Raw genomic sequence first — 23,091 nt, 5'->3', positions numbered from 1 at the left:
AAATAAATAAATAAATAAATAAATAAATAAATAAATAAATAAATAAAGTAAATCTGAAAGAAAAAGTAAAGCCCAAAGGAAGGAAAAGCTGTTCAAAACTAAGAGACTTGACAGACACTGCAGGCAAATGCCACTTTCAGACTCTGGCTCCTGCTTCAAGCAAAGTGTCTTTACAGATATCTGTGCATCCAAAGTGAGGGAGTTGGACGCCCCCTGAGTGGAAGGGCTGGTCAAGGGATTCTTGGTGGCTGCACTGGCTGTGCTGGTGGAGGTGGTGTGGGGTTGGTTTCTGGAGTTTGCCCCTGGAGCTGAAGATTACACGCTCCTATCTCTCTTTCAGGGAAGCAGAGGCCTAGACGGTTTCCAAGGCCCCAGTGGACCCCGAGGACCCAAGGTGACTCCTGTCTTTCTGCTGCTGTCCTGTTCCTCGCCTAAACAGCGTGGGCAGAGGAGATGGCAGTGGCTTATTAATGGGCGCCCCTAGAGTAGAGATGTTGTGTGCTGCTCGGCATCCGGAGGGCAGCAGGAGGCTGGCTTTGTAGCAACAAGGTGGGGAGGTTCCTCCAGTTCCTGATGGAGAATGGAGCGTGTGTGGTTGCCCCTCAGGACTGGGAGGGAAGACCAGCTGAGGTGATCCAGGGAAGCTGTGAGGGGGCTATCCCTGTGGACGGCCCTCCTGTGGAGGACGTGTCTGGGGACAGCGGGGAGATGTGTGGGTGTATCTGGAGTCCACAGAGCAGATGGTACTGGGGGCCCCTGCAGCGCCATGCTGCCCCCCCATCGGATGGCTCAGATGTCAACACTGTGAAGGTCTGAGACTCAGAATCATTGCAGCCCCCAGCCACCTCCGGCCTTCCTACCCCTGGCAAAAGCTTCACAAGGCACTCCTCACACGCTGGGTGTCCCCTTTACGTCTGTCCCGTGGCTGGGAGGCAGGGACTCCCCACTGCCACATGGTAGAGATGTTGCCATGGGCACAGCCCAGGTTGGATATTGAGAAAACCCGCCCTGTTAAACCAGCTCCACATTCTGCCCACTCCTGGGCAATATGACGATTACAAGGACTCAGGAAGGATGGGCTCACCATGGTTTCTTTTCCCCAGGGAGAACGTGGGGAGCAAGGTCCCCCAGGGCCTCCTGCCTACTCGCCCCATCCGTCCCTGGCAAAAGGTTGGTAAAAAGCTTCAGTGTACAGTGTGGCCTCCCATGACCCTCTTCTGTTGGGAACAAGGTCACACACTTCCCAGACAGATTTTCCAAGTGACACAGCACAAAGGTCAGAGACAGCCACTTCCCTGGTGCTTCCAAAGGCGTCACTAGAAACAGTCACTTTGGTTCTGGCTGATAGCACTTGCTACCATCCAGGTGTGACCTTACCTATGAAGGAGAGGGGTGTCTTCATTTCTAGGGGATACACAGGTTCTGGGGTTTTTTTTTTAAGATTTATTTATCTATTATGTTTATTTATTTGTTATACAATGTTGTATACATACAGTGTTTTGACTGCATGTACACCTGCAGGCCAGAAGAGGGCACCAGATTTCCTTATAGATGGTTGTGAGCCACCATGTGGTTGCTGGGAATTGAACTCAGGACCTCTGGAAGAGCCGCCAGTGCTCTAAACCTCTGAGCCGTCTCTCCAGCCCCAGGTTCTAGTTTTTAACACCCAGAATGCCACTGAGCCCTCTCAAGTCACTTTGCTCTCCACTGAAACCTCTGTGTCTTCTTGGCATCCTCCCTGCCTCCAGAGTGTCTTCTATTTATCACGTATTTATCTGGTGCTGCTCGGCTGTGAATTAGGGCCCCCTGTATTTTCAGCATTTGGACACTCCCTCTCTGTGTACCGTCCACTTTGGGGAAGTTGGATGCCTGCAGGGGCCTGTAAGCAGCCTCATCCCTGTACTGGAGGCTTATTCCTAGGCAATGATCTAATTGTAACTACAGGGACCTGTTCTGGTTGCAGGTGCCAGAGGTGACCCAGGATTCCCAGGTGCTCCGGGAGAGCCAGGAAGCCGGGGTGAGCCAGGAGACCCTGGACCCATGGGGCCCCCAGGCTCGTCCATCGGAGATGAAGGTAATGAAGTTTCATATCATCAGAAGGGCCCTGGTGTCAGGCGCAGACATGGAGCAGTGGGCTTTACTGGCCACGTGGCTTTGCTGTGGCTCCATCCGTCGTGGTGGAGTAGTCTCAGCTCTGCTGAGGTGAAGGGCACAGGCAGCAGCGACCACCAGTGAGGTTGGAATGTGACACTCATGGGTGATTGGTGGGATCTGGCTCCCGGATGGAGGAACTGGGGATGCTGTCACAACCCCAGGCCACTGTGGAAGTTGTAAAGGTAGAGAAGCTGTGATGAGACATAGCAAGGATGTCACCTTCTTCTGTTAGCCACTGCTTCCTGATGGTGGTCTCCTCTGACATGAAAGCTGACACAACCTTTAAGTATCAGAACGCTCACCTGCTGTGAATGCTCATTGGGTTTCAGATACAAAGAGAGGCCTTCCAGGGGAGATGGGACCCAAAGGCTTCTCAGGAGAGCCGGGCCTTCCTGCACTCTATCCTGGCCCACGAGGCGCTGATGGAAAACCAGGTCCCCAAGGACTGCCTGGACCTGCAGGTCCCCCTGGACCAGATGGTAAGTGGCTGGTGTTCACCTAGAGCCTAGTCAAGCTGGCTGTCATCCAGGATTTTCTCTTAAGTGGTTCTGAGTTGACTCAGTACATCAGTGAATGAGGGTGTGGTGGGCATCTGGGTCCACACGGGAACCGTGACAACAGCTGTTGCCTCTCAGCCGTGGAGAAGCAGCAACCCACAGCTCTTACACAGGGAGCTGTGGCAGGCATCTCGGGGCTGTGTCTGGAAGGGGTGGTGAACTGAAATCATTGTGCCCAGGCCTCTGCAGGCTCTCCTTCTTCCCTCACAGCTCCTCTCCTCTGCTTCAACAGTCTGGTACAGAGATGTGGCAATGAGCTTCTCTGTTACTGCAAAGCCAAAGTCCTAGGAGACAATGACTGATGATAAGAAAGGATAGCTGCAAAAGGAACGGTGGCCACTAGCCAGGAGAGTCCTGGGGAGCTGTTCATGCAGTAGGAGGAGGGTCTGGCCATCGTGCTGCCCCCCAGCAGCTGAGCTGGTCCCAGAGCTAGCCGGGGTGACTCCCTGTAGCAGCTGGGACGGTCCCTGAGTCAGCATTTTCAGGTTGTGACGGCCCATGCTGTCCTGTCAAGAACACTCTGTCTACTGAGGAGTGGTCCATGTGCCGTAGCTTTGAGCTAGCCACAAAGGCCATTCTCGTCAGCTGTAGCTTTCCATTACACTTTAGATGTTGAAGAGTTCCTCGTGGGAACATTTCATCTCCTGGACAGGTTGGCTTATGAATCACTGGAAGAAAATATGAGGTCATTCTCTCTTTCTGGGTGACATTGACCCAAATGTAGGCACTTCTTTCCAAAATGATTTCAACTTCCTGCTATCACCTCCAGCAATCTGTCCTCAGGTCATCCAGTGTTGGGTTTTAGTTAAACTGCAAGTTCAGAGGCCATTTTAATTGCTTTGGGAAAATCCTTCTCCTCACCATCTCCAAAAGTAAAATTGTAGGCAGTATTTCTTCCCTTTAAAGAGATACTTCTATGAAATAGAGACATAGAAAGCCAGTCACTTTTGCTCCCATTAATATTTTACAGTATTAACATTAAGGTTCTGCAGTAACATTTTAACTTAATGTGAGGATACTTGCCCAGTTTTCTACCATCTGGAAGATAGCACATTTGTTTGAAAAGTTTTAAGGGTTGATATTTCCTTGGATGGTGCATTTGGGCAAAGCTATCTTTAATATTTTCTACTATGCTAAATGTAGTATATGTTAATTATTTATGTTAAGAGCTGTATTTGTTAATATTGACACGAAAATATTTTCTGATGACATCTATGCCATATGATTTCTTTTGTGTGTGTGGCGTTTGTAGAAGTTTCCTTACATGTGTCAAAGCATAAAAGCATGCCATGAGTGAGGACATTGTCTCTGTCATTCCATCCTGTCATGAGCATATGCTCTCTTCAGGGGTCAATTTTGCTCTCTAAGTGGCTTCCAGCCTCACTAACATAAACAGAAGCAAACAGATCTAGGCAGTGCTGATGTGGAGTAGCAACTGATAAGGGGATGTACACTGAAGATGAGCTAGTGTGAGAAAGTTTATCAACTAAAACTTTCAGTGCCTCCAGCTTAAGCGCTGCTTGAGGTGTTTCCTCAGTGAGACACACTGTTACCAAATCATCTGCTTTCATAGCAAACTCTTACATGAAAAGTAGCCAACCACTGACCTTTGCATGCCTGTCTCACAATTTAGTAATCTACCCTGTAACTTAGTACTGGAAACCACAGGTCCTGCAGAGCTCAGCCTTTCTGAGAACTGAAAATTCTGGAGCCTTTTCTCTCAGGAACTGTATTTGATGCAGCTGCTGAAAGCCAGAATGCTTAGTCATTCACAGGAGAATAAGGGCAAACCGTGATGCCAGCTGTCTTTCCAGGAGAAAGGCTCTGCTGGTGCCATTTCTAATTCAGCTGACTGAATCTGCTGTTGGCTTCTTCCTGGAAGTCATGTTGAGATCTCCCACAGTCCAGAGAACTTGTTTAAAATTAGGACTGAATTAAAAAGAGGAAAACAACCTAAAGTCGAGACAGAGGTTTCAGCCATGTGGCTTAACTGGGCCTTAGTAAAGGCCTTACTATCTCCCAAGAAAGACTTCCTTCGTTATCCTTGGTGACAGGCCTCCAGTTTTAATGACAATGTTCCAAAAGTCCAGTGAGTCCTCTATGTATTCACACAGGCTTCCCTCACTCACCTCCATGCTCCCTTTCCACTGTTCCTGTCTCTCTGGACCTGGTGTAGGCCTTCTTGGTGGCCTCTTCATTGCCCTCCACCCTCATAACCAATGGAGCCCCTGAAATTCTCTCTGGTCCCTTTTATCTCTGTGTGCCCACGTAAACTCCGCATAAATCCTCCAATGGGAGCGCAGCCCCGTGCAAACATTCCTCCTCTCTGGGCCTTGAGCTACAAACATGAGGCCTCTCACTGGAAACGGCCAGCACTGCATCTCAGGAATTCCTAACCTCAGAATGCCCAGAGTGGAGCTGCGGCTCTCCCTGCTCCCTGGCCGGCATAGTCGCTGCTGTCCTTGCTCCTCTGTACTTGAGCCTCTGAACTTGAGCCAGGACCCAGGAGTCTCTGGGGCCCACAGCGTGTGGAACACCTCCCTCTTTGAACCCTTTGGTGACCCCCTTTGCCCTTTGGAATAAAAGCCCAAGATGGCCCCCTCCCCTCCTCCATGTACCCTTTATACAGCCTCTGGTCAAGGCTGTCTACTGTTAAGGGGCCATTTGGTCACTCTGCCCCAGTTGGGAATACTCCCTCAGCTCCCTCCCTGGCGAGCTTCTGCTGTGAGCCGCACTTCACATCATTTGCTCGGAAAGCCCTCTGGGCGCCACCATTTCAAAAACCAGCCACTCCCCAGTGCGGCTCACGGTGCGGCCTGTATCTGAAAATTCAAGTTTGTTTGCTAAGCGTGTTGGCTTTGTCCCTGCACCTCACCTGTCAGCTGGAGGCAGGCTTGCTTGCCAGTGCCTTCACAGCTCCTGGCCTGCTGCCTGCCGTAGCTCAGGCACCAGCTCGTGGTGGATGAATGGACGGAGGAATGAATGAATGAGTGAGCCTGTGTCGGCTGTACAGCCGGATCGGATTACACTGAACAATGCTCACTGGCCTCTTCTACAAACCTCTGCTTCCCTAGGAGCTCTCACATGACCTGCTGTCTTTTCCCAAGAGCAAACGCCTTTGAAGTTGCTGCTTCCTTGTCCTTTCTACTTCCTGTGCAGCTGCAAGCATCCAGCTAGTTCAGAGGCCTTTGCCGGCGCTGTGAGCGCTACCAGATTTAATGATTTAGGGACAAGGCTTGGTGGCTAACACCTGTGATCCTCTCACTTAGGAGGCTGAGACAGGAGGGTCAGCCTTGGCTACAGAGTAAGCCGGTGAGGCTCAGAGTCCAGAGGTGCTCAGCTACCTCTCTGGGCCGTGCTCTCCTAGATGAGCAGCCTGAGGTCCACCACCAGGTGGCGGTCTTCCCGAACCTCTCTGAACGGTGTGGCTTAGTGGCGTGTGACTCCATGTGTGACACTGGGGCCACTGCAGTGGTTAATAACTCTGACCCTTGGTGAGAAAAGGGGCCTAGAAGAGCAAGGGTGGGGTCAAGGTCATCCAGTGAAGTCAGCCTTGCCTAGTACCAATTCGTCAGGAGGATTCCCATTATTTAACATGACCCCCATGTTTGCATGTTTACATGTGTGTTCATGTGGGCAGAGATAAGTGAAAGGAGGCGTGAGAAGGTCTGAGCACAGGTGTGCGTCCACTCACAGGTGTGCATCTACTCCAAAGGGGGATGGAGTGGAGAACTGAGTTTATCCTAATTCTGCTCTTCCCTCACCCCCTGCCCCGCCCAGGGGTGTTCTCTGAGGGAAACAGGAATGTGTGGCCATCTTGAAATTCCAGCTACAGGGCTGAAAAGCCACATTCTTCATTTGGACCGAGCCCTCCTCAGAGGAAAGACAGTGGTCTCCATGCACTGAGGGAAAAGCTAAATTTGCAGGCTCTGGCTTCTGTTCGCCCCCGAGGCCGGGTAGCTGTCCAAGCATCTGTCTTTGGAGGTGCTGGGATGGGCGTGGAGCTGCAAGGAGCTGGGTTAGACATGGCTGGCAGGCTGAACCTGACGCCATCTCTCACAAACGTCTCTGTCCCACGTATCTTTTCTTAGGCTTCCTGTTTGGCCTGAAAGGATCAGAAGGAAGAGGGGGCTACCCCGGGCCTTCTGGTTTCCCAGGGACTCGAGGACAGAAAGGATGGAAAGGTGAGGACTGGCAGGATGGGAGGGTCAGGATGACAACCACTAGCCTGACCTTCCAGGGCGGCCCCACCCCCCACCCTTCATTCTGATCTGAAATCTGAAATGCTCAAAAATTTGAAACGTTCTGAAAACCAGTGTGACACAGCAGGTGGGAGAATCCACAGCAAGCACCATTTGCTGGGTCACAGTCAGAACAGCTGCCCCAAAACTCCCGGAGAAAGTTAACTTTGCGCTGTGTGAAACACCACACATCTGGATGAGAGTCTGCCCAAGGCAATCACCAGACACTTCAAAATAAAAGACTTTCTGAAGGCAGGCGGGAGGGTGCTCACTTTTAGTCCAGGCTCAGCGTGTGGCCTGAGCCCTCTTCTGCCCCAGCCCCCTCACTAGCCTCCCCCTGTGCTGCTCCACACCCAGGCTAACACACGCCTCCCTCCCCCACTCACCACAGGTGAAGCTGGAGACTGCCAGTGCGGCCAGACCGGCGCAGGCCTTCCGGGACCGCCAGGACCCAAGGGTTTCCCTGGTGTCAGTGGGGACCAGGGACAGAAAGGGGAACCAGGAGACCCAGGCCTGCATGGTATCCCAGGGTTCCCGGGATTCAAGGTGAGAAGGCAGCGGCCCCTTGCAGCTGCCAGGGGTCTGGGGCCGGCCAGCCATTCAGGCAGCGTCCGGTGGAGACGCGTGCTGCTTAAAACTTCCAGCTGTGGGACTGAAGTAGTGCTGGCCGCCGTGGAGGGCGGTTCTTCATTCTCAAAGTTAGACGTGACGTTACCCAGGATCAGAGGCCCCACGTCCAGGCTGGAGAAAAGAACTGAAGCCCTGTGACTTCTCAAGTGTGTGCACAGTGTGTGGAATGCCATACAGAAGAGTTTTTTTGTTTGTTTGTTTGTTTTTTGGTAGAAATAGCCCAAGTATCCACTGTCTGATTGGTAGGAGAGAAAATTTGCATGCCCACCCTAAGGAATGCCATCCTGCCAGGGTGGGCCACACGACTGTGTGGAGACAGACACGCATGCACATATGTGTAGCCTCACCATGTCTCCCAGGCTGGCCTCAGTCCCTGGCAGTACTGCCATGTCAGCCTCCTTTATCCTGGATGACAGGTGTGTGCCACCACAGCTGACCATCCTATCTGTTTTTTCCAAAATAGAGAAAAAACTTCCTGAGGCATCTGGCCAAAGACCATTCCAACAATCCAACCCTTCCATAGAGCTTAAGCCAAACAAGAACAGTGACTGTTTCATCGTAGTGTAGAAGACTGGGCCAGCCTCGTCACACATTTGAGGCTAGCTGAGGCTACATAAGCAAGACCCTGTCCACACACATACACACACACACACACACACACACACACACACACCTAAATGAAAAAAAAATGTTTTAAAGACAGTGCCCCTCTAAGTCTGAGCACCATTAACGTGTTCAGGAAAGATCATGAACTGAAAGCCATATGCTCCGTCCTGCAGAATGAAGGGCTGTTCAGCTAAGTCATTCCCAAAATGGATCCCATTTGGTACCTCTGCAATCTACAAGTAGCCCAAGTATGTCTTCTTCCCGCCCGTGTACACACCACCGGAGGCCTTTTCTCCAACAGCCTCTGGTTGTGTTTGATGTCCTGAATATATGTCTGGGCATACAACAACCCTGTGTTAAAGGATCCCCTAGGAGGGTGTGTGTGTGTGTATGTGTGTGTTTGTGTGTGTGTCCAATTGGATGGACAGACAGATACAGACAGATTGTTGACTGATCAAATGACTGTAGGAATGCCTAGAAGGCTGTTGTGACCACGGCTGGTTATCTGATTGGCTAGTTGTATGTGAGCGGACGGATGGATGGTTGGATGGTTGGATGGATGGATGGATGGATGGATGGATGGATGGACGGATGGTTGGATGGATGGATGGATGGATGGATGGTTAGCAGGCTGGCTTGCTGGTTAGTTCTTAGTATTTGTGCTGAATAGCCTGGCAGAGTGCTTGAAGCAAACTCGGCCATCTATGTGGGAGCAGCTGTTCTGAACACCAGAAGTGTTTCCCTTCTCTGCAGAGAACAAACTCCATATATCAAGTTCCCCTGGAATTCTAGCACAAGGCGGTCCACAAGCACATGTAACATTCCATTCGACTAAACCAACACTCAAGAGTCTCAAACTCTTGCAAATAGTTAACCAAGATACACCACAAGCAATGCCTCACACACAAAAGTCCAGGCCCAGACAGTTCTGCCCCCTGGAGCTGCAGTGTTCTCACAGCTATGGTTTGAGGGTCCCTGAAGTGAGCTGCTCCCTGAGGCAGCTCTTCCTTCCTTTATTTGTCAGCCTTGCTCTGCAAAAGAAGATGCTCTCAGTTGGCCACATTGAGATAGCAAGTGGCTGTGTCTTCTTTCACTGATTTACTCAATTTTATTTCATGTTTTTGGGCGTTTTGCCTGTGTCCATGTGCAGAAAGAGGGGAAGGGAGAAGGAGAGAGAGAGAAGAAGAGGGAGAGGGAGAGAGAGATAAAGAGAGGGCTTGCTCCACATGCATGCAGTGCCCACAGAGGCCAGAAGAGGGCATCAGATCCCCCTGGAACTGTAGTTACAGATGGTAGTTTGCGAGCTACCCTGTGGGTGCTGGCAGTTAACTGAACTGAGTCCTCAGCAAGAACTCCAAGTCGCTTAGCCCTCTCCCCAGGCCCATAAATGATCATTCCTGCCCTCTGTCCTCGAGGCTCATTACCTGTTTGGCTTCTACTGATCGCAGTTACAGGTTAAGCCACCTTGTGCTCCAGGCTGGTGCTGAGTCTGAGAAGCCCTGGGTCCTTTTCAGCTCCAGGTCACAGTTCAGCTGTCCTGAGAATCTGAAAACCCACCTGTCCCAGCTCCCGTCCATGCACATCGAAGATGCTGGTTCACGCATTGTTCCCTGTATATACAGAGCCTGGTTCTTCACTCTCTAACCACCTGGGGCTGTTTTTGTTACATTTTAATTACTAACTGTTCTGCTATCCACGGTGCCAGGCTAGCCACTGGGAGGGGCACTGCTGTGACCACCTTCCCAAAGCCCAGGTGCAGTGCTTCTGGCATTGTGGGCAGTTCCTTCAGGCCATCGCCCACAAACTGGATACTTAAGATCTCCTTAACAGTCTGAACGAGGAAGAGACATCCATGTTTCTGTCCACAGGGAGCCCCGGGCCCCACTGGAGTTCCTGGACCCAAGGGAATAAAGGGAGATTCTAGAACAATCACTACCAAAGGTTAGTTCTCTGTGACTGACACTTTTTGGCTCAGGTAACAATCTGTGAGTTGCTGTACCAGTAGAGTTACATGCCAGTCTTCCCCAGGTGAGCGGGGACAGCCGGGCATCCCTGGTGTGCACGGGATGAAAGGTGACGATGGTGCCGCCGGACGTGATGGGCTTGATGGATTCCCCGGGCTTCCCGGTCCTCCGGTAAGCAGCTGCCGTGCTGCAGCCAGCCCAGCCCACTCAACAATTCTTCCTGTTGTTTAAACATTTGAGGGGTTGTGGCCTTGACCTCGGCACTCACCCAACCCAGAGCTCAGGACAGGTCCATTCTGTTTAAGTCAGAGGACGCCATGTTTTTTAGAGACTAGTGAGCCAAGTGAAATGCAGTCCTGGGGTGAACACCTCAAAAAGTGGAGAAATGTCCATTATGGTCTATTATGAGATAAGCCCCCCGGGTTGTCAGGAGACAGTCTTCTCCCCCTGTCCCCAGGCAGGTCTTGGAGAGGTGGTCTCCCTCAGTGGTCTAGCAAGCTAGAACATAAGCTAAGAACAAAATGTCTATCTACCCGAAAACGCCCTGGCTTGCTCGCACACTGTCTACCACCTAAGTCTGGGCTGTGTGCTCTATGATCTCAGGTGGCCCTGTAAATGGGAAGTGTGTTAGCCCCACGCACCCCAAACAGGCTAAAATATGGATGCACGCGTGCTCTGAGGGCCCTACAAGCAGAAAGAGAGCTCGGCCTGGTGACCTTCCCGTAATACTCTCTCACCTCTGAATGCAAAGGAGAAAAGTGATGTCATGGACAGGGTGACTTCTCACCAGCTCCTGCCCACCTGCCATCAAAGTCCCCCCTTCACCCACGACTCCCAGGCATGCTGGGACACACAGCACCTCACTAGCTACACAGCGCTGACACTGGGGCCTGCTGGGTTCTACCAGTGCATTTTAGCACTGCCCCTTCCCACTGCCCAGAGCTCACCATGCCCTACTGTGGTCCCTCCATTACCCACCCAGGTGTCCCCACCCGGCTGCTATCATCAACACAGGGCAGGCCGCCGGCCAGCACATCCTTGTTCTGATCCTGTAGACACCTCTTATTCCAAGATCACTCGGCCCCTTCCCTGGGATGTCCCTCTTGGACAGCAGACACATGCTGATCCTAACAGTTGGAGTTCCTGTGCCCATGGTCCTGATATAAGTGTGTCTCCCAGGCCGACCCTCCACCATGCTGACAGGCAGTGCTATGAATCTGACTTCGACTTGGTCGCTTGCATAGACATTTTCCTCCCTACTGTCCCATTCTTGACCTACAGCACCGAATTCCAGAGAAATGGGGAAGGGAGGTTGAGAGGCCACAGCTACCTCTGATGTCTGTGTGCATTTGAAGGCAACTGGGGCTCTCTTGCAGGGTGATGGCATCAAAGGCCCTCCAGGGGATGCGGGTCCCCCTGGCGTACCTGGAATCAAGGGCTTTCCAGGAGAGGCGGGTCCTCCAGGACAGGGCTTACCAGGCCCGAAGGGCGAGCGTGGTTTCCCTGGAGATGCTGGGTTGCCAGGACCTCCAGGCTTCCCTGGTCCTCCGGGTCCCCCAGGAACCCCAGGACAGACAGGTATGAAGGAGTCCCGCCCTTGTCCTCCTGAGTCCTGGGGCAGGCGTCATATCTGTGTCCCCTACTCCTCTAGACCCATGCATGTGTGCCCAGGCAACCAGGCAAGACGCCATCTGTTCACGGAACACATGTGCTCCTGGGACTGTTTCCTGGGACTGCTGAGCTCTCTGCTAGGCAGATGGAATGTAGAGCTTCTTTGGGCAAACAGGGTCACCCACACCCAGCCTGCACAGCACCACATGCACAAATGCACACTCAAACATATGCACACCCACGTGTAAGTCAATGACTTTCATTGGTTCTAATCTTGCCTCCCTCTTCCACTGTCTCTCCAGATTGTGAACCAGGTGTGAAAAGGCCTATCGGAGGCCAGCAAGTGGTCGTTCAGCCAGGTACGATGAGGGAGAGCAAGTGGCTCTAGACCGTGTTACCACTCTAGAACTTGGGGCTCCATGGCAAGTGCCCCCTGGGAGCCTGGCCTGTGTTCTCACACAGATGGGGAAGAAAACCCCCGAGTGCAGCCATGCTTGCAAGACACCCTTCTTTAGTAAAGTGCCCTCAGCAGAGAGGCCGGCTGAGCGCCATCGTCCTAGGCCTCAGGAGGCCCTTCAGCTTCGTCCTAGGCGTTGCTCTGCCGCTATGAAGAGACGCCAGGATCACAGCAACTTTTATAAAAGGAAGCATTTAATTGGGAATTGCTTACAGTTTCAGAGGTTTAGTCCATTTTCATCATGGCAGCACATAAGCAGACTTGGTGCTGGAGAAATAGCTGAGAGTTCTAAATTCAGAATTGCAGGCAGCAGGAAGAGAAAGACACTGGGCCTGGCTTGAGCTTTTTAAACCCCAAAGCCCACCTCTCAGGACACACTTCCTCCAATTAGGCCATGCCTACTCCAACAAGGCCACACCCACTCCAACAAGGCCATACCTCCCAGTCCTTCTCAAGCAACACCACTCCCTGATGACTATGTATTTCAGCATAAGGACCTATAGGGGCCGATGGAGCCATTCCTATCCAAACCATAGCACCAGATTTAACTTTGTACCTGCTCAAAGCAACTATTCACCGTGGCTAACTCTGAACAATTCAAATTCACAAAGAAACCAAAAAAAATTCTTTGGAGAGCACAAACTCTGTCCATCCGCTGACACGTTTTCCAAAGGAAAAAACCTGTCCCCTTGGACCTGTGGGAACCACAGTGATTTGGCTGGGTCAGGGCTATTGTCCCCCATGAGCAAATGGCATTTGCCAGCTCAGTACTAGTTTTTACTAGACTGACATCATTTGCGCTTCATGTTACTATTCTAACTTCTTTATGACTCTCATCTCCATCAGACCCAGGAGTAATAGGTCATTAAGTTAATGTGGACATTAAATGGTAGCCAGTCTGCCTGCTGCTTCTGACCAGCATGGTACCCAGGCGGTACGCCTCAGCACCGACATCATAGCTTACCCACCTCTCCTCTGTCTCTAGGTTGTGTTGGAGGTCCCACAGGATCACCCGGCCAGCCAGGCCCCCCAGGCCCCACAGGTAATATTCAGCCTTCACATCATGGCCTGAAGTTTCTCTTCACACCTTGGGTTTTCCTTCCCCTGGCCCTGCATGCCTGCTCACCTCTGGGCACAGTGGGCTTCTGCCATCCCAAAACAGCCTCAAGTGTGGTGACTTCCCAGGGAAGCAGCTTTTATGTACTCTGTGAAGAGTGTACATAGTGCTAGGCGTGGCGGTGCACCCTCTTAGTCTTAGCACTCTTCGGAGGCAGAGACAGGTGATCTACGTGAATTTAAGACCAGCCTGGTCTTGAGTTCCTTGACAGCCAGCGCTGCACAGAGAAACCCTGGGGAACATACAGCATGTGCTGGCTTCTCCCCAGCCGCATCACTCCCAAGGTCCATGGTAGACCTCATTGGTTCACAGTAGAGCTGGCTCACATCCGGTCAGTCCTCAGAGGATCTGATATTGATATGCCTGTGGTTTCCTTGGGTGTCTAGGTGTCAAAGGCATCAGAGGAATGATCGGTTTCCCAGGAGCTTCTGGAGAACAAGGGCTCAAGGGCTTTCCAGGAGACCCAGGTCGTGAAGGCTTCCCAGGACCCCCAGGTGAGTCAATGTGGCGTGTGCCCTTTTATGCTCAGGAGATGGCTCCTGTGTGTGGTCAGGTCCACCCCAGCTCCATTATCTTAAAGGACTTAAAAGCTATTCCAGTCACACTTGATGACAGCTGTCTTCCGTGCTCTCGGGAAGTTAAAAATCCTTGACTTTTATCATTGATGTTGTACTAGATTGTGGCAGAGATCTTACAAAAACAGACAAGAGACAGGCAGATTTCCCTCAGTGCATAGTGAACATTCCAGCATTGTCTTCTCCTGGGAGTTCTCTGGATGTAAAGAAAACCCTGTGACCACTGGTTGCCAGTCTGGAGTTAGGTTTGCATGGCTGCTCATCTGAGAAAACAATCCACAGTGGGGAGGAGCTATCTCAGCTCATGGTTCCATGGGCGTCCATTCATCACGGTGGGGTAAGCATAGCATAGCAGAGCTGCTCACATCAAGGTGGCCAGGAGGCAGAGAAAGGGGCAGGATAGATAGATCCAGGGAAAGATTATAGCCACCAAGAGCACATCCCTACTTCCATAACCAGGCCCCATATCCTGCCTTTACCACCTCCCAATAATGCCATTGTGTGATTAGCCCATAAAGAGATTAACGTAGTAATTAGTTCAGTGCCCTGGTGACCTCATTGTTTCAGGATATACCAAAGTGTGTTCACTAAATCTCCAAGATTTATTTTTTAATGTATAAGAGTATTTGTCTGAATATAGGTGAGCATGCCTTGTGCATGCCTGGTACCTGAAGAGACTGGAAGAAGGCATCCGGTCCCCTGGAACTGGAGTTAAGGACACTTATGAGCCACTGTGTGGATGCTGGGAATCAAACCTAGGTCCTCTGCAAGAGCTGCCTGTGGTCCTAACCACTGAGCCATCTCTCCAGTTCCTCTGGGATTACCTTAACTATGATAGATAGTTAAGGCTGAGCGCACAGTGCCTGTGTGGCAGTGCACGCCTCTAATCCCAGCACTCAGGAGGCAGAGGCAGGCGGATCTTCGTGAATACAGGCCTGCCTGGCCGACAAAGCATGTCAAGCTAGCTGGAGCTACAGATGAGACTCAAAACGCACGCTCCGATGGTCACACATCAGTGCCACACAGAACACCCCTGTGACAGCCGTCCATGCTTCCCTCCTCACTCCCATTGGCCACTGTCTCTAGGTTTGGGGGTCTATTTGCATCATTCCATCCATGCTTTGATACAGCAAAGAGTCTGAAAGCTGACAGTGAAGGGAATCAATGACAGTGAGAGGCCCAGACTCAGAGAGCAGTAAGAGGCTCTTGGGCTGCAGAGACACTCTCCTAGTGGCCACACCACACCCTGGCTCTTTCTCACCTCTGTCAACACTACCTCAGAACATAATAATGTAGACTGTGACTAAGGGTACCACCCTTGTTTTGTTTTAGGATTCATGGGACCTCGAGGATCCAAAGGTGCCCCAGGCCTCCCTGGCCCAGAGGGGCCCTCAGGCCCCATTGGACTTCCAGGGCCAGCTGGACCACCTGGGGACAGAGGGATTCCAGGAGAGGTCCTTGGGGCCCAGCCTGGGCCCCGGGGAGATGCTGGACTTCCAGGACAGCCTGGGCTAAAGGGGCTCCCGGGAGAAATAGGACCACCGGGATTCAGAGGTGAGTCACCCGACGGGGGAAGCGTGTGTCCTGCTGCGCTGCAGTCCCACAGGGTGGGAGCAGGGTCCTTCCCAGGGGCGTTGGACGTGTGAGAGAATATGGTCTTGCTGTTTTCACTCAGTCTGGCACAGCTGTGGAGTGTTGGAGTTAACAACATGCTAGCCCTCCATGGCCAGGAATCGTTGGCCTTGAGACCTGTCACAATAGCAAAGCCTCTGACCTCTGCTCTCGCTCCTGGGCCTTGCCATGCAGGCTGGCTGCCTTTTCCTCAGACCTGTAGTCTGGACACTGGGAGGGACGTTCCCAGAAGCTCCTGGGTGGGATTCAACCTGCAGCTGCATCGCTTGTGGCCTAGCGTGCTTGTTGGAGAGAGGGGCTGATGTAGCTATCGGGGCAGGGCATGGCAAAGGCAAGCGAAGAAACTGCGTGTGTGCGCACACACACACACAGGAGCTCACATCTGCATATCAGAGTCCCAAACTATGTCCCCCTTCCAGAAACATGTTCATTGTCTGGATTGTAAAAACAAAGTGATGGTACACTTCTCGAAAGGAGAACTAACATCCATAAGGAAAATAGCAAACTGTCCAAAGAATAAAGCTCCTGGAAAACAAAGAAATGCTACCAGCCATCAAAAGCATGCAACTGCCCCTCACACCACCCCCTCCCCAATCGGCAAGGTCCCTGCTTTTGCCTTAGTGTGGGGAGTGATGCTGGGGGACACTGGCCATTTGGTGAATTGGCACAATGCTTTAAGAATGGCTAGCATTTGCTTTGGCTTGTTTCATCAATGTCTTGAGTACTGAAGAAGTCATCTGTAACCCAACCGTGGCTGTGTGCCCTGAACCCCACACTCTTCCTCGTAGCACTGCCTTAAGAGCAGGTGGCTGGGAGAAGAGAATAGAGCACACCCCAGTGTGTCCATATGATTGGATGCTTTATTCACACAGCTAAGCGTTTGAAAAAAAAAATTTGTAAGTTTTAGTTTGAATTTTTAATTATGTTTCTGTGGGTGTGTCTGTGCGAGGGCACATGTGAGTGCAGATACACAAGGAAGCCAGAAGAGGGCGACAGAGCCCCTAGAGCTGGAAGTAAACTTAGGTTTTCTGTAAGAGCAGAGCTGAATCTTAACCACTGGGCTGTCTGTCCAGACCTCAAGAATACTTTTAAATGTGGCTGGATGCTAATATTGCCACGCTGAAAGAGCTGGCCTAAGGAGGGGTTTACAGTGTGGCATCTAGGGAGTTCTCTTTGCTGGGATACTCACACAGTAGCAAAGGCAGAAGGAAACACTGGAGACACTGGCTTCTCGGTGGCGCGTGTGTTTTTGTGGCTTTATCCTCTGTTCCCCCTGTGGTGTGCAGACGTTCTCAGTCCTGATTGACTCCTGTTCATGTATTTATAGACAGAGTCTGATCATGTAGATGTTGTCTGTGGTGGAAAAACAGAGGTGGTCTCACAGCTCTTGTCTCCATTCCTGCAGGAAGCCAAGGGATGCCCGGAATGCCAGGGCTTAAAGGACAGCCAGGCTTCCCAGGACCTTCGGGACAGCCAGGACTGTCTGGGCCCCCAGGACAGCATGGATTCCCAGGAGCTCCTGGCCGAGAGGGGCCCTTGGGGCTGCCAGGCTCCCCCGGCCTTGGAGGTAAGACTCCTAAGCTTTTTAAAAAAAAAAAAAAAAAAAAAAAACTCTAACCCCTAGTTTGCCACAGTCAGGAACTAACTTGGCACCTGCCTTCACTGGCTCTTTAGACAATCAGCTGTGTATAGACATCCACACACACCTTGCAAGCCAGGCCTTTCCTGGTGTGCTAGTCTCAGGGGTCCCTATATGTGGCCTTGTCTGGACCCCATAGAAGCCAGCTGATGCCTGTGTTTGCAAAGTGGCAAATGGCTGAGAAGCCTGCCAGCATGTCCCGGAGGGCTCGCCAGCTCCTAGTCCACACATGGTCTGTGAAGATCCATGAGAAAAAACACAAAGACCCCGTTCTATGTGGCCTCATGTTATTAGGTAGCTGATCTCAGTCTGAACAAGCTTGTGGTTAGCCAGGGTGAGGCAGGCAGAGGCTGGAGCTGGAAGCCGCATGTCTCAGAGGCCAGGAGTCAGGCAGATAGGAAGATCCTGGCACAGAGAAGGAGACAGCGGCACTGGAGTGAGGAGAAGACACATAAGGAAGGGGGCAACCAGGACAGAGGTACGAGCACCCCAGGGCTGGGCTGAGGTCCTATTTAAAGGAGGGGGCAGTGATCTGGGTAAAGAGATTGACAAAGGGTAGAAGGTGATGAATTCCAAGCTGGGGGCCACTGGAGATTGGAAACAGACAAACGTAGCAAAGGACGGATCTGAAACCCACCAGCTCCTTGCTGTGAGCAGCAGGGAGTGGGGGAGGGCAGTAGAAGTCTACGGGAGTCAGGACTGGGCAGAGAATCAGGAAAGAGCAGGGCCTAGCAAGGACCTCCACCAAGCTCTAGGCTAACCCTGGGTCACTGTACCTGTCACAGCCAGCTGGTTCCCACTGCGCTCCATCCCATCGCCACAGAGCCAAACCTGGGGGGAGCCGTACCTGGGGAGAGCCACACTGGACTCCCCCTCCCCCCATAGTCAGCCCTCTGCTTGGTTACAGTGACCGCACTAGGAAGTCTCTCCCTGCGGGGCTCATTTTAAGCTCATCATCTCTGTCAGGTCAGTTTTCTGGCCCCCACCTAGGAAATTTATCTTCTCAAAGGCATCCTAAGGGCTGTCCCTATGCCCTTTAATTTTGCTCCTCTCTCTGACAGGTCTGCCTGGAGACAGGGGTGAGCCTGGTGACCCTGGGGTCCCTGGCCCTGTGGGCATGAAAGGTCTGTCTGGGGACAGAGGTGACGCCGGCATGTCAGGAGAGCGTGGCCATCCTGGAAGCCCTGGATTTAAAGGAATGGTAGGGATGCCTGGCATCCCTGGGCAAAAAGGTAAATGCAAGGCCAGGCAAGGGATTCCCCTGCTGGGGCCGAGCCTGCCTGGAGCAGCTGCCCGGGGCCCCACAGCTGGCTGGAGACTGCCCTCACACACCTGCAGGCCTGAAGCCACAGGACCCTAGGACACTAGCTGGCTCTGCATACTGTCCCTCAGCAAGCCAGCTTGTCACCTTAGCTAGGAAGGGGGCCTTCCCTCAGGGTTATCAACACAGGCAAGGCTCTACAGAGAATCTGTTGAAAACAGGTTTGGATTCCAGGGTGATGGCCTATTTATTGAACACCTGGCCCCTGGAGTTGAATACCTCACACACAGGCAATTGCAAGTGACCTCTCCTTGGTGGAAGTTGAGGGAACCTCCCCACAGCCATTGGCCTCTTCCCATGCTGCCAACAGAACTGGGGTTGCTTTGATTTGTGGGGCCCATTCAAAATCCTCATTCTGCGCCACCTCATACTGCCTTCCACCTGACTTCCATGGGCTCCTATCTGCAGACAGCTGGGCCCTACATCCTCTGTCTCCTAAAAAAGAGGTTTTCCCAGAAATCCACGCTCAGGGTAAGGGTCTTAGCAGGCTCTCATGTGAGTGCATGGCTACAGTGTCAAGGATGCATGAAGCTGCTGTGTCCCACACACTTGGTCCCTAACTTCTCCTCTTCCTCCAAAGGCGATCGAGGGTCACCCGGAATGGATGGCTTCCAGGGCATGTTGGGGCTCAAGGGAAGGCCGGGGTTCCCAGGAATCAAGGGAGAGGCTGGATTCTTTGGAGTTCGTGGTGCGAAGGGCCTGCCTGGCGAGCCAGGTGTTAAAGGTATGACCTGGCTTAGGATCCAGGGCTCTCTGTGTTGGTAAATAAGGCAGACTCAGCAGGACAGATGTTCAAATATTACATTTTCTCTTGTATGTAGAACAAATACACACACTTATATGCACAGGTGTGTGTGTGCATGCACAAGCACACCATGAAAATACAAGAAGGACAGGAAGAGAAAGGGGACCAACAGGAGAGAGAAAAGGAGATAAGCAGCCAGGACCCAAGTGTGTAGTGTGTGGATGAAAATGTCCTGATGAATCCTATGGTTTTGTAGAGTCTGTGCTAATTAACAAGCAAACGAGCCAGGTATGACAGTGATGCTTTCAAGCATGTCTACTTAGGAAGTGCAAGCAAGAGGCTCAAAAATACAAGCCTTCACTGGGCTAGAGCAAGGGGGTCAGGCTAGCCTGAGTAACTTAGTGAGACACCATCTCAAAAAGTAAAAATGTCCTAAGAAAACATGGAAAGCGATGCTGCTGAAGCTTAGTGGCAGAGCATATGGCCGATGGGTCCGTCCCCAGCAAGCAGGAGACCCTCGGATCCACTCCAGAGCATCTAATAAATAACGCCAGCAAATGGATCCTCCTCGGGGAACAGTGGCTCAGCCCGGTGACAGCTCATGCTGCTCTCAGCATCCAGAGCCCGCAAAGGAAGCTGAAGACAGCCAGTCAGGTGATCACAGCATCAAGACCCCCTTCCACCTCTTCCACGCACTGACAGCAGATCAGACAATGCTATTCATAGGGAAGTCTCCAGAAAAAAGTTCATGGCAGTGGTTCGAGGCCAGCCTGGTCTACAGAGTGAGTTCAAGGACAGACAGAGCTACATAGTGAGACCCAGCCTCAGAGAGAGGGAGGGGGGAGAGAGAGAGAGAGAGAGAGAGAGAGAGAGAGAGAGAGAACAGATGTGCCTTTGGCAAAGGAGGAACAGTACTCCAAAAGGAAGGACAGTTAAACATGGACCTACCAATAAATTCCCTTGGAAAAGATAATTGAAAACTTATCTCTGGGAAGATTTTTTTTTTTTTTACACAAGTGTTCAGAATAACCAGAAATGGAAGCAAGCCAAACATCCTCCCAACCACAGATGAATAAAATGTGGCATAGACACAGGACAGAACATGCAAGGATGAATGAGCAGGAACCCCTGGTTTAAGCTCTCCTAGTTCCATGTGTGTGAGCTGTCTGGGATAAGTGAGCCTGTAAATGAGAGCAGATAAGCAGATGCCAAGGCCTGGGGGAGGACACCTGGGAAGAATTTCAGGGCTCAGTTCTCCCTGTTCTAAGGTTAGATATGGCAATGGCTCTTTAAAACAGTGAGTTATAGCATGGTGTGGTGGTACATGCCTCTAACCCCAGCACTTGGCAAGCAGAGGCAGTTGGATCTCCATGAGTTCAAGGCTAGCCTGGTACATGTACGTAGTGAGTTCTAGGACAGCCAAAGCTACATGTTGAGTGCCTTTCTCAAACAAATAAAAAACAGTGAGTTGTGTGGTATATAAATAAATTTGACATCAACAAAGATGCTTAAAAATAATGGATGGAAAAGAGAGAAGAAAAAAGAAACAAGGAAAAGGAAACATAGAGACAGGCTCTTTGGGAGCTGGAGTGTTTCATTCTCGAACCATCCCGGGGGCCTTGGGAAATGACAGAATTCTGTCCCCTTCCAGGAAACCGAGGAGACCGGGGTCCCCCAGGACCACCTCCTCTCATCCTGCCAGGGATGAAGGACATTAAAGGAGAAAAGGGAGATGAAGGGCCAATGGGTCTGAAAGGCCACTTGGGCTTAAAAGGTAAGACACCAGCCCTGTCCCAGCCGGGCCCCGCCTTGCCTTGACTCGGGGCGCTCTGAACTCTGCCCAGCTTGCTTTGTGCTTTAGTCACCCCACGCCTCAGTGTCTCCACAGCTGGGCTCAGCTCTGTTCTTGAGCAGAGCCATGCCCCTTTCCTGTGTGTGGTTTATAGCTCTGGACAGTGGGGAGGGGGGTGCCCAGAATGCAGTTGCTGGCACGGGAAAACGGTCCTGCCCCTCACCAGGCCTTACTTACTAGGTTATCTTCCTACAGGTATCCAAGGCATGCCCGGAGTCCCCGGGCTGTCTGGAATCCCTGGGCTCCCTGGGAGGCCCGGCCATGTCAAAGGAGTCAAGGGAGACATCGGAGTCCCTGGCACACCAGGCTTGCCCGGGTTTCCGGGGGTGATTGGCCCTCCTGGAATTACGGGGTTCCCAGGATTCATAGGAAGCCGGGTGAGTGGGCGCCCCTGCCTGCTTGTTCCATGAGATCTGCTCCCCTCCTGTCCTCTGGGATCTTGGAAGCCTCGAAAGCTGTTCTAAGAGCCACGGGTTCCCTGAGCCTGTCAGCAGCGACCTGGGTACCCACCAGCTACCCCGGCCCCTGTCCTGGGGTTTCTGTGTGGAAGCCTTAACACTGCTTCTGCTTGGTTTTGGCTTAGGGTGACAAGGGTGCCCCAGGAATAGCAGGGGTTTTTGGCGAGGCTGGCCCCACTGGAGACTTTGGTGAGTGTCATGGGGACAGAGCTCAAAGCTCCTAGGTTTGGGAGGGGCCGTCAGGCCTGGGGTGCTGCCAGGCCTTGGAGCCAAACTGCCCAGTGGGGGTCCAGTGCTGACTGCCTCCCAGCAGCGAAGCCTGAGCTCACCGACTCTCCCCATGCTGCAGGTGACATTGGGGATACTGTGAACTTGCCGGGAAGCCCAGGACTGAAGGGGGAACGGGGAGTCACCGGAATTCCAGGTACACAGTTACTCTGTTTCTTCAGCCGCCAGCAGCCCAGAGCATTGCCTCTGGGCCTGGCTGGCTGAGGTGTTAGTGTTTGCTGAAGTCCTAAGAGACTTCTGTGAATGGCTGAGGCCGCCAGTGCCAATGTGCATGAGTGAGTCTGAATCATTTCCTAAGTTGGGGGACAGACTCAGCAAATGTCTGCCCGTCCATCACCTCTGGCAGTGACGGTGGCCAGAAGCTGCCCCCATCTGGGAGGCGGCAGGTGCAGCACACATGTCAACACGTGTCTCTCGTGGAAAGCACACTCCACAGCAAATCTCTGCTTCCAGGTCTCAAGGGATTCTTCGGGGAGAAAGGAGCTGAGGGTGACGTTGGATTTCCTGGGATAACAGGCATGGCGGGGGCCCAGGGCTCTCCCGGACTTAAAGGACAGACAGGTAAGATCGTAGCCACAGCCTGCCCCAGGGCTGTGGCCATCTAGGAGCAAGGGGTCAGCCACCTTTGCCATTTCCTCTTCCACCGCAGTCACTCAGCTCCAAGAGGCTGGCCTGTACATGCTTCCCACTTGCCTGACTCTGTGTGCACAGAGTCACACAGCGATGCCACATGGGCTATGGGAATCCCTAATAGTGGGGAATGCACGAGGCTTAGGGCCTCATGGGAGGTGCCCCATAGGCCTGCTCCGCCTGCGAGGTCTCTCACCTGCACATTTCTCCATAGGCTTTCCAGGGCTCACAGGGCTGCAAGGGCCACAGGGAGAGCCTGGACGGATCGGAGTGCCCGGCGAGAAGGGCGATTACGGCTGGCCAGGCGTGCCAGGTCTACCAGGTAAGGGATTCTCTTTTCAGGAAGAAAAACGAGTGACCGCCAATGTTCAGGGCCAAGTTGCCAGGTCGCAATGGTAGGAGCCTCTCGTAGGCTGCATCTCCTGTCTCCAGGGGTACACTGGGGCAGGTGTGTCGGGGGCTAACTGGCCACAGGATGCTCTGAGTGTGGGTTTGCGGCTGTTCGGTCCACAGGCCAAAAGGCCAGACATACTCTTAGGCAAGAGAGTGCATATGCTCACAGGAAAGTGACCTGAAGCTTCCAGGGAGGTCTCTGACCTTTCTCTAATCACTCT

At 52.3% G+C, this 23,091-nt stretch overlaps 1 protein-coding gene across 2 annotated transcripts in view; it reads left to right on the top strand.

Moving 5' to 3' along the window:
• Positions 1-23,091, top strand: part of Col4a2 (collagen type IV alpha 2 chain) — a 130,191-nt gene that overhangs the window by 98,032 nt on the left and 9,068 nt on the right. For both annotated transcript variants that reach the window (XM_055608488.1, XM_055608487.1), the window contains exons 17-38: positions 341-394; positions 1,104-1,170; positions 1,964-2,074; positions 2,484-2,633; positions 6,803-6,895; positions 7,344-7,498; positions 10,057-10,129; positions 10,217-10,323; positions 11,529-11,730; positions 12,066-12,122; positions 13,206-13,262; positions 13,724-13,831; positions 15,245-15,466; positions 16,950-17,111; positions 18,245-18,415; positions 19,085-19,228; positions 20,901-21,023; positions 21,297-21,478; positions 21,685-21,748; positions 21,909-21,983; positions 22,301-22,408; positions 22,692-22,799. In XM_055608488.1, coding sequence (XP_055464463.1) covers positions 341-394; positions 1,104-1,170; positions 1,964-2,074; positions 2,484-2,633; positions 6,803-6,895; positions 7,344-7,498; positions 10,057-10,129; positions 10,217-10,323; positions 11,529-11,730; positions 12,066-12,122; positions 13,206-13,262; positions 13,724-13,831; positions 15,245-15,466; positions 16,950-17,111; positions 18,245-18,415; positions 19,085-19,228; positions 20,901-21,023; positions 21,297-21,478; positions 21,685-21,748; positions 21,909-21,983; positions 22,301-22,408; positions 22,692-22,799 — 2,593 coding nt within the window. The remainder of the gene's footprint in view (positions 1-340; positions 395-1,103; positions 1,171-1,963; positions 2,075-2,483; positions 2,634-6,802; positions 6,896-7,343; positions 7,499-10,056; positions 10,130-10,216; positions 10,324-11,528; positions 11,731-12,065; positions 12,123-13,205; positions 13,263-13,723; positions 13,832-15,244; positions 15,467-16,949; positions 17,112-18,244; positions 18,416-19,084; positions 19,229-20,900; positions 21,024-21,296; positions 21,479-21,684; positions 21,749-21,908; positions 21,984-22,300; positions 22,409-22,691; positions 22,800-23,091) is intronic.

Source organism: Psammomys obesus, unplaced genomic scaffold, assembly GCF_907164565.1.
Source record: "Psammomys obesus unplaced genomic scaffold, mPsaObe1.curated_primary_1811, whole genome shotgun sequence".
Classification (NCBI taxonomy): domain Eukaryota; kingdom Metazoa; phylum Chordata; class Mammalia; order Rodentia; family Muridae; genus Psammomys; species Psammomys obesus.
Note: the sequence above shows the minus strand (reverse complement) of the source record. Positions and strands in the feature narration are given on the sequence as shown.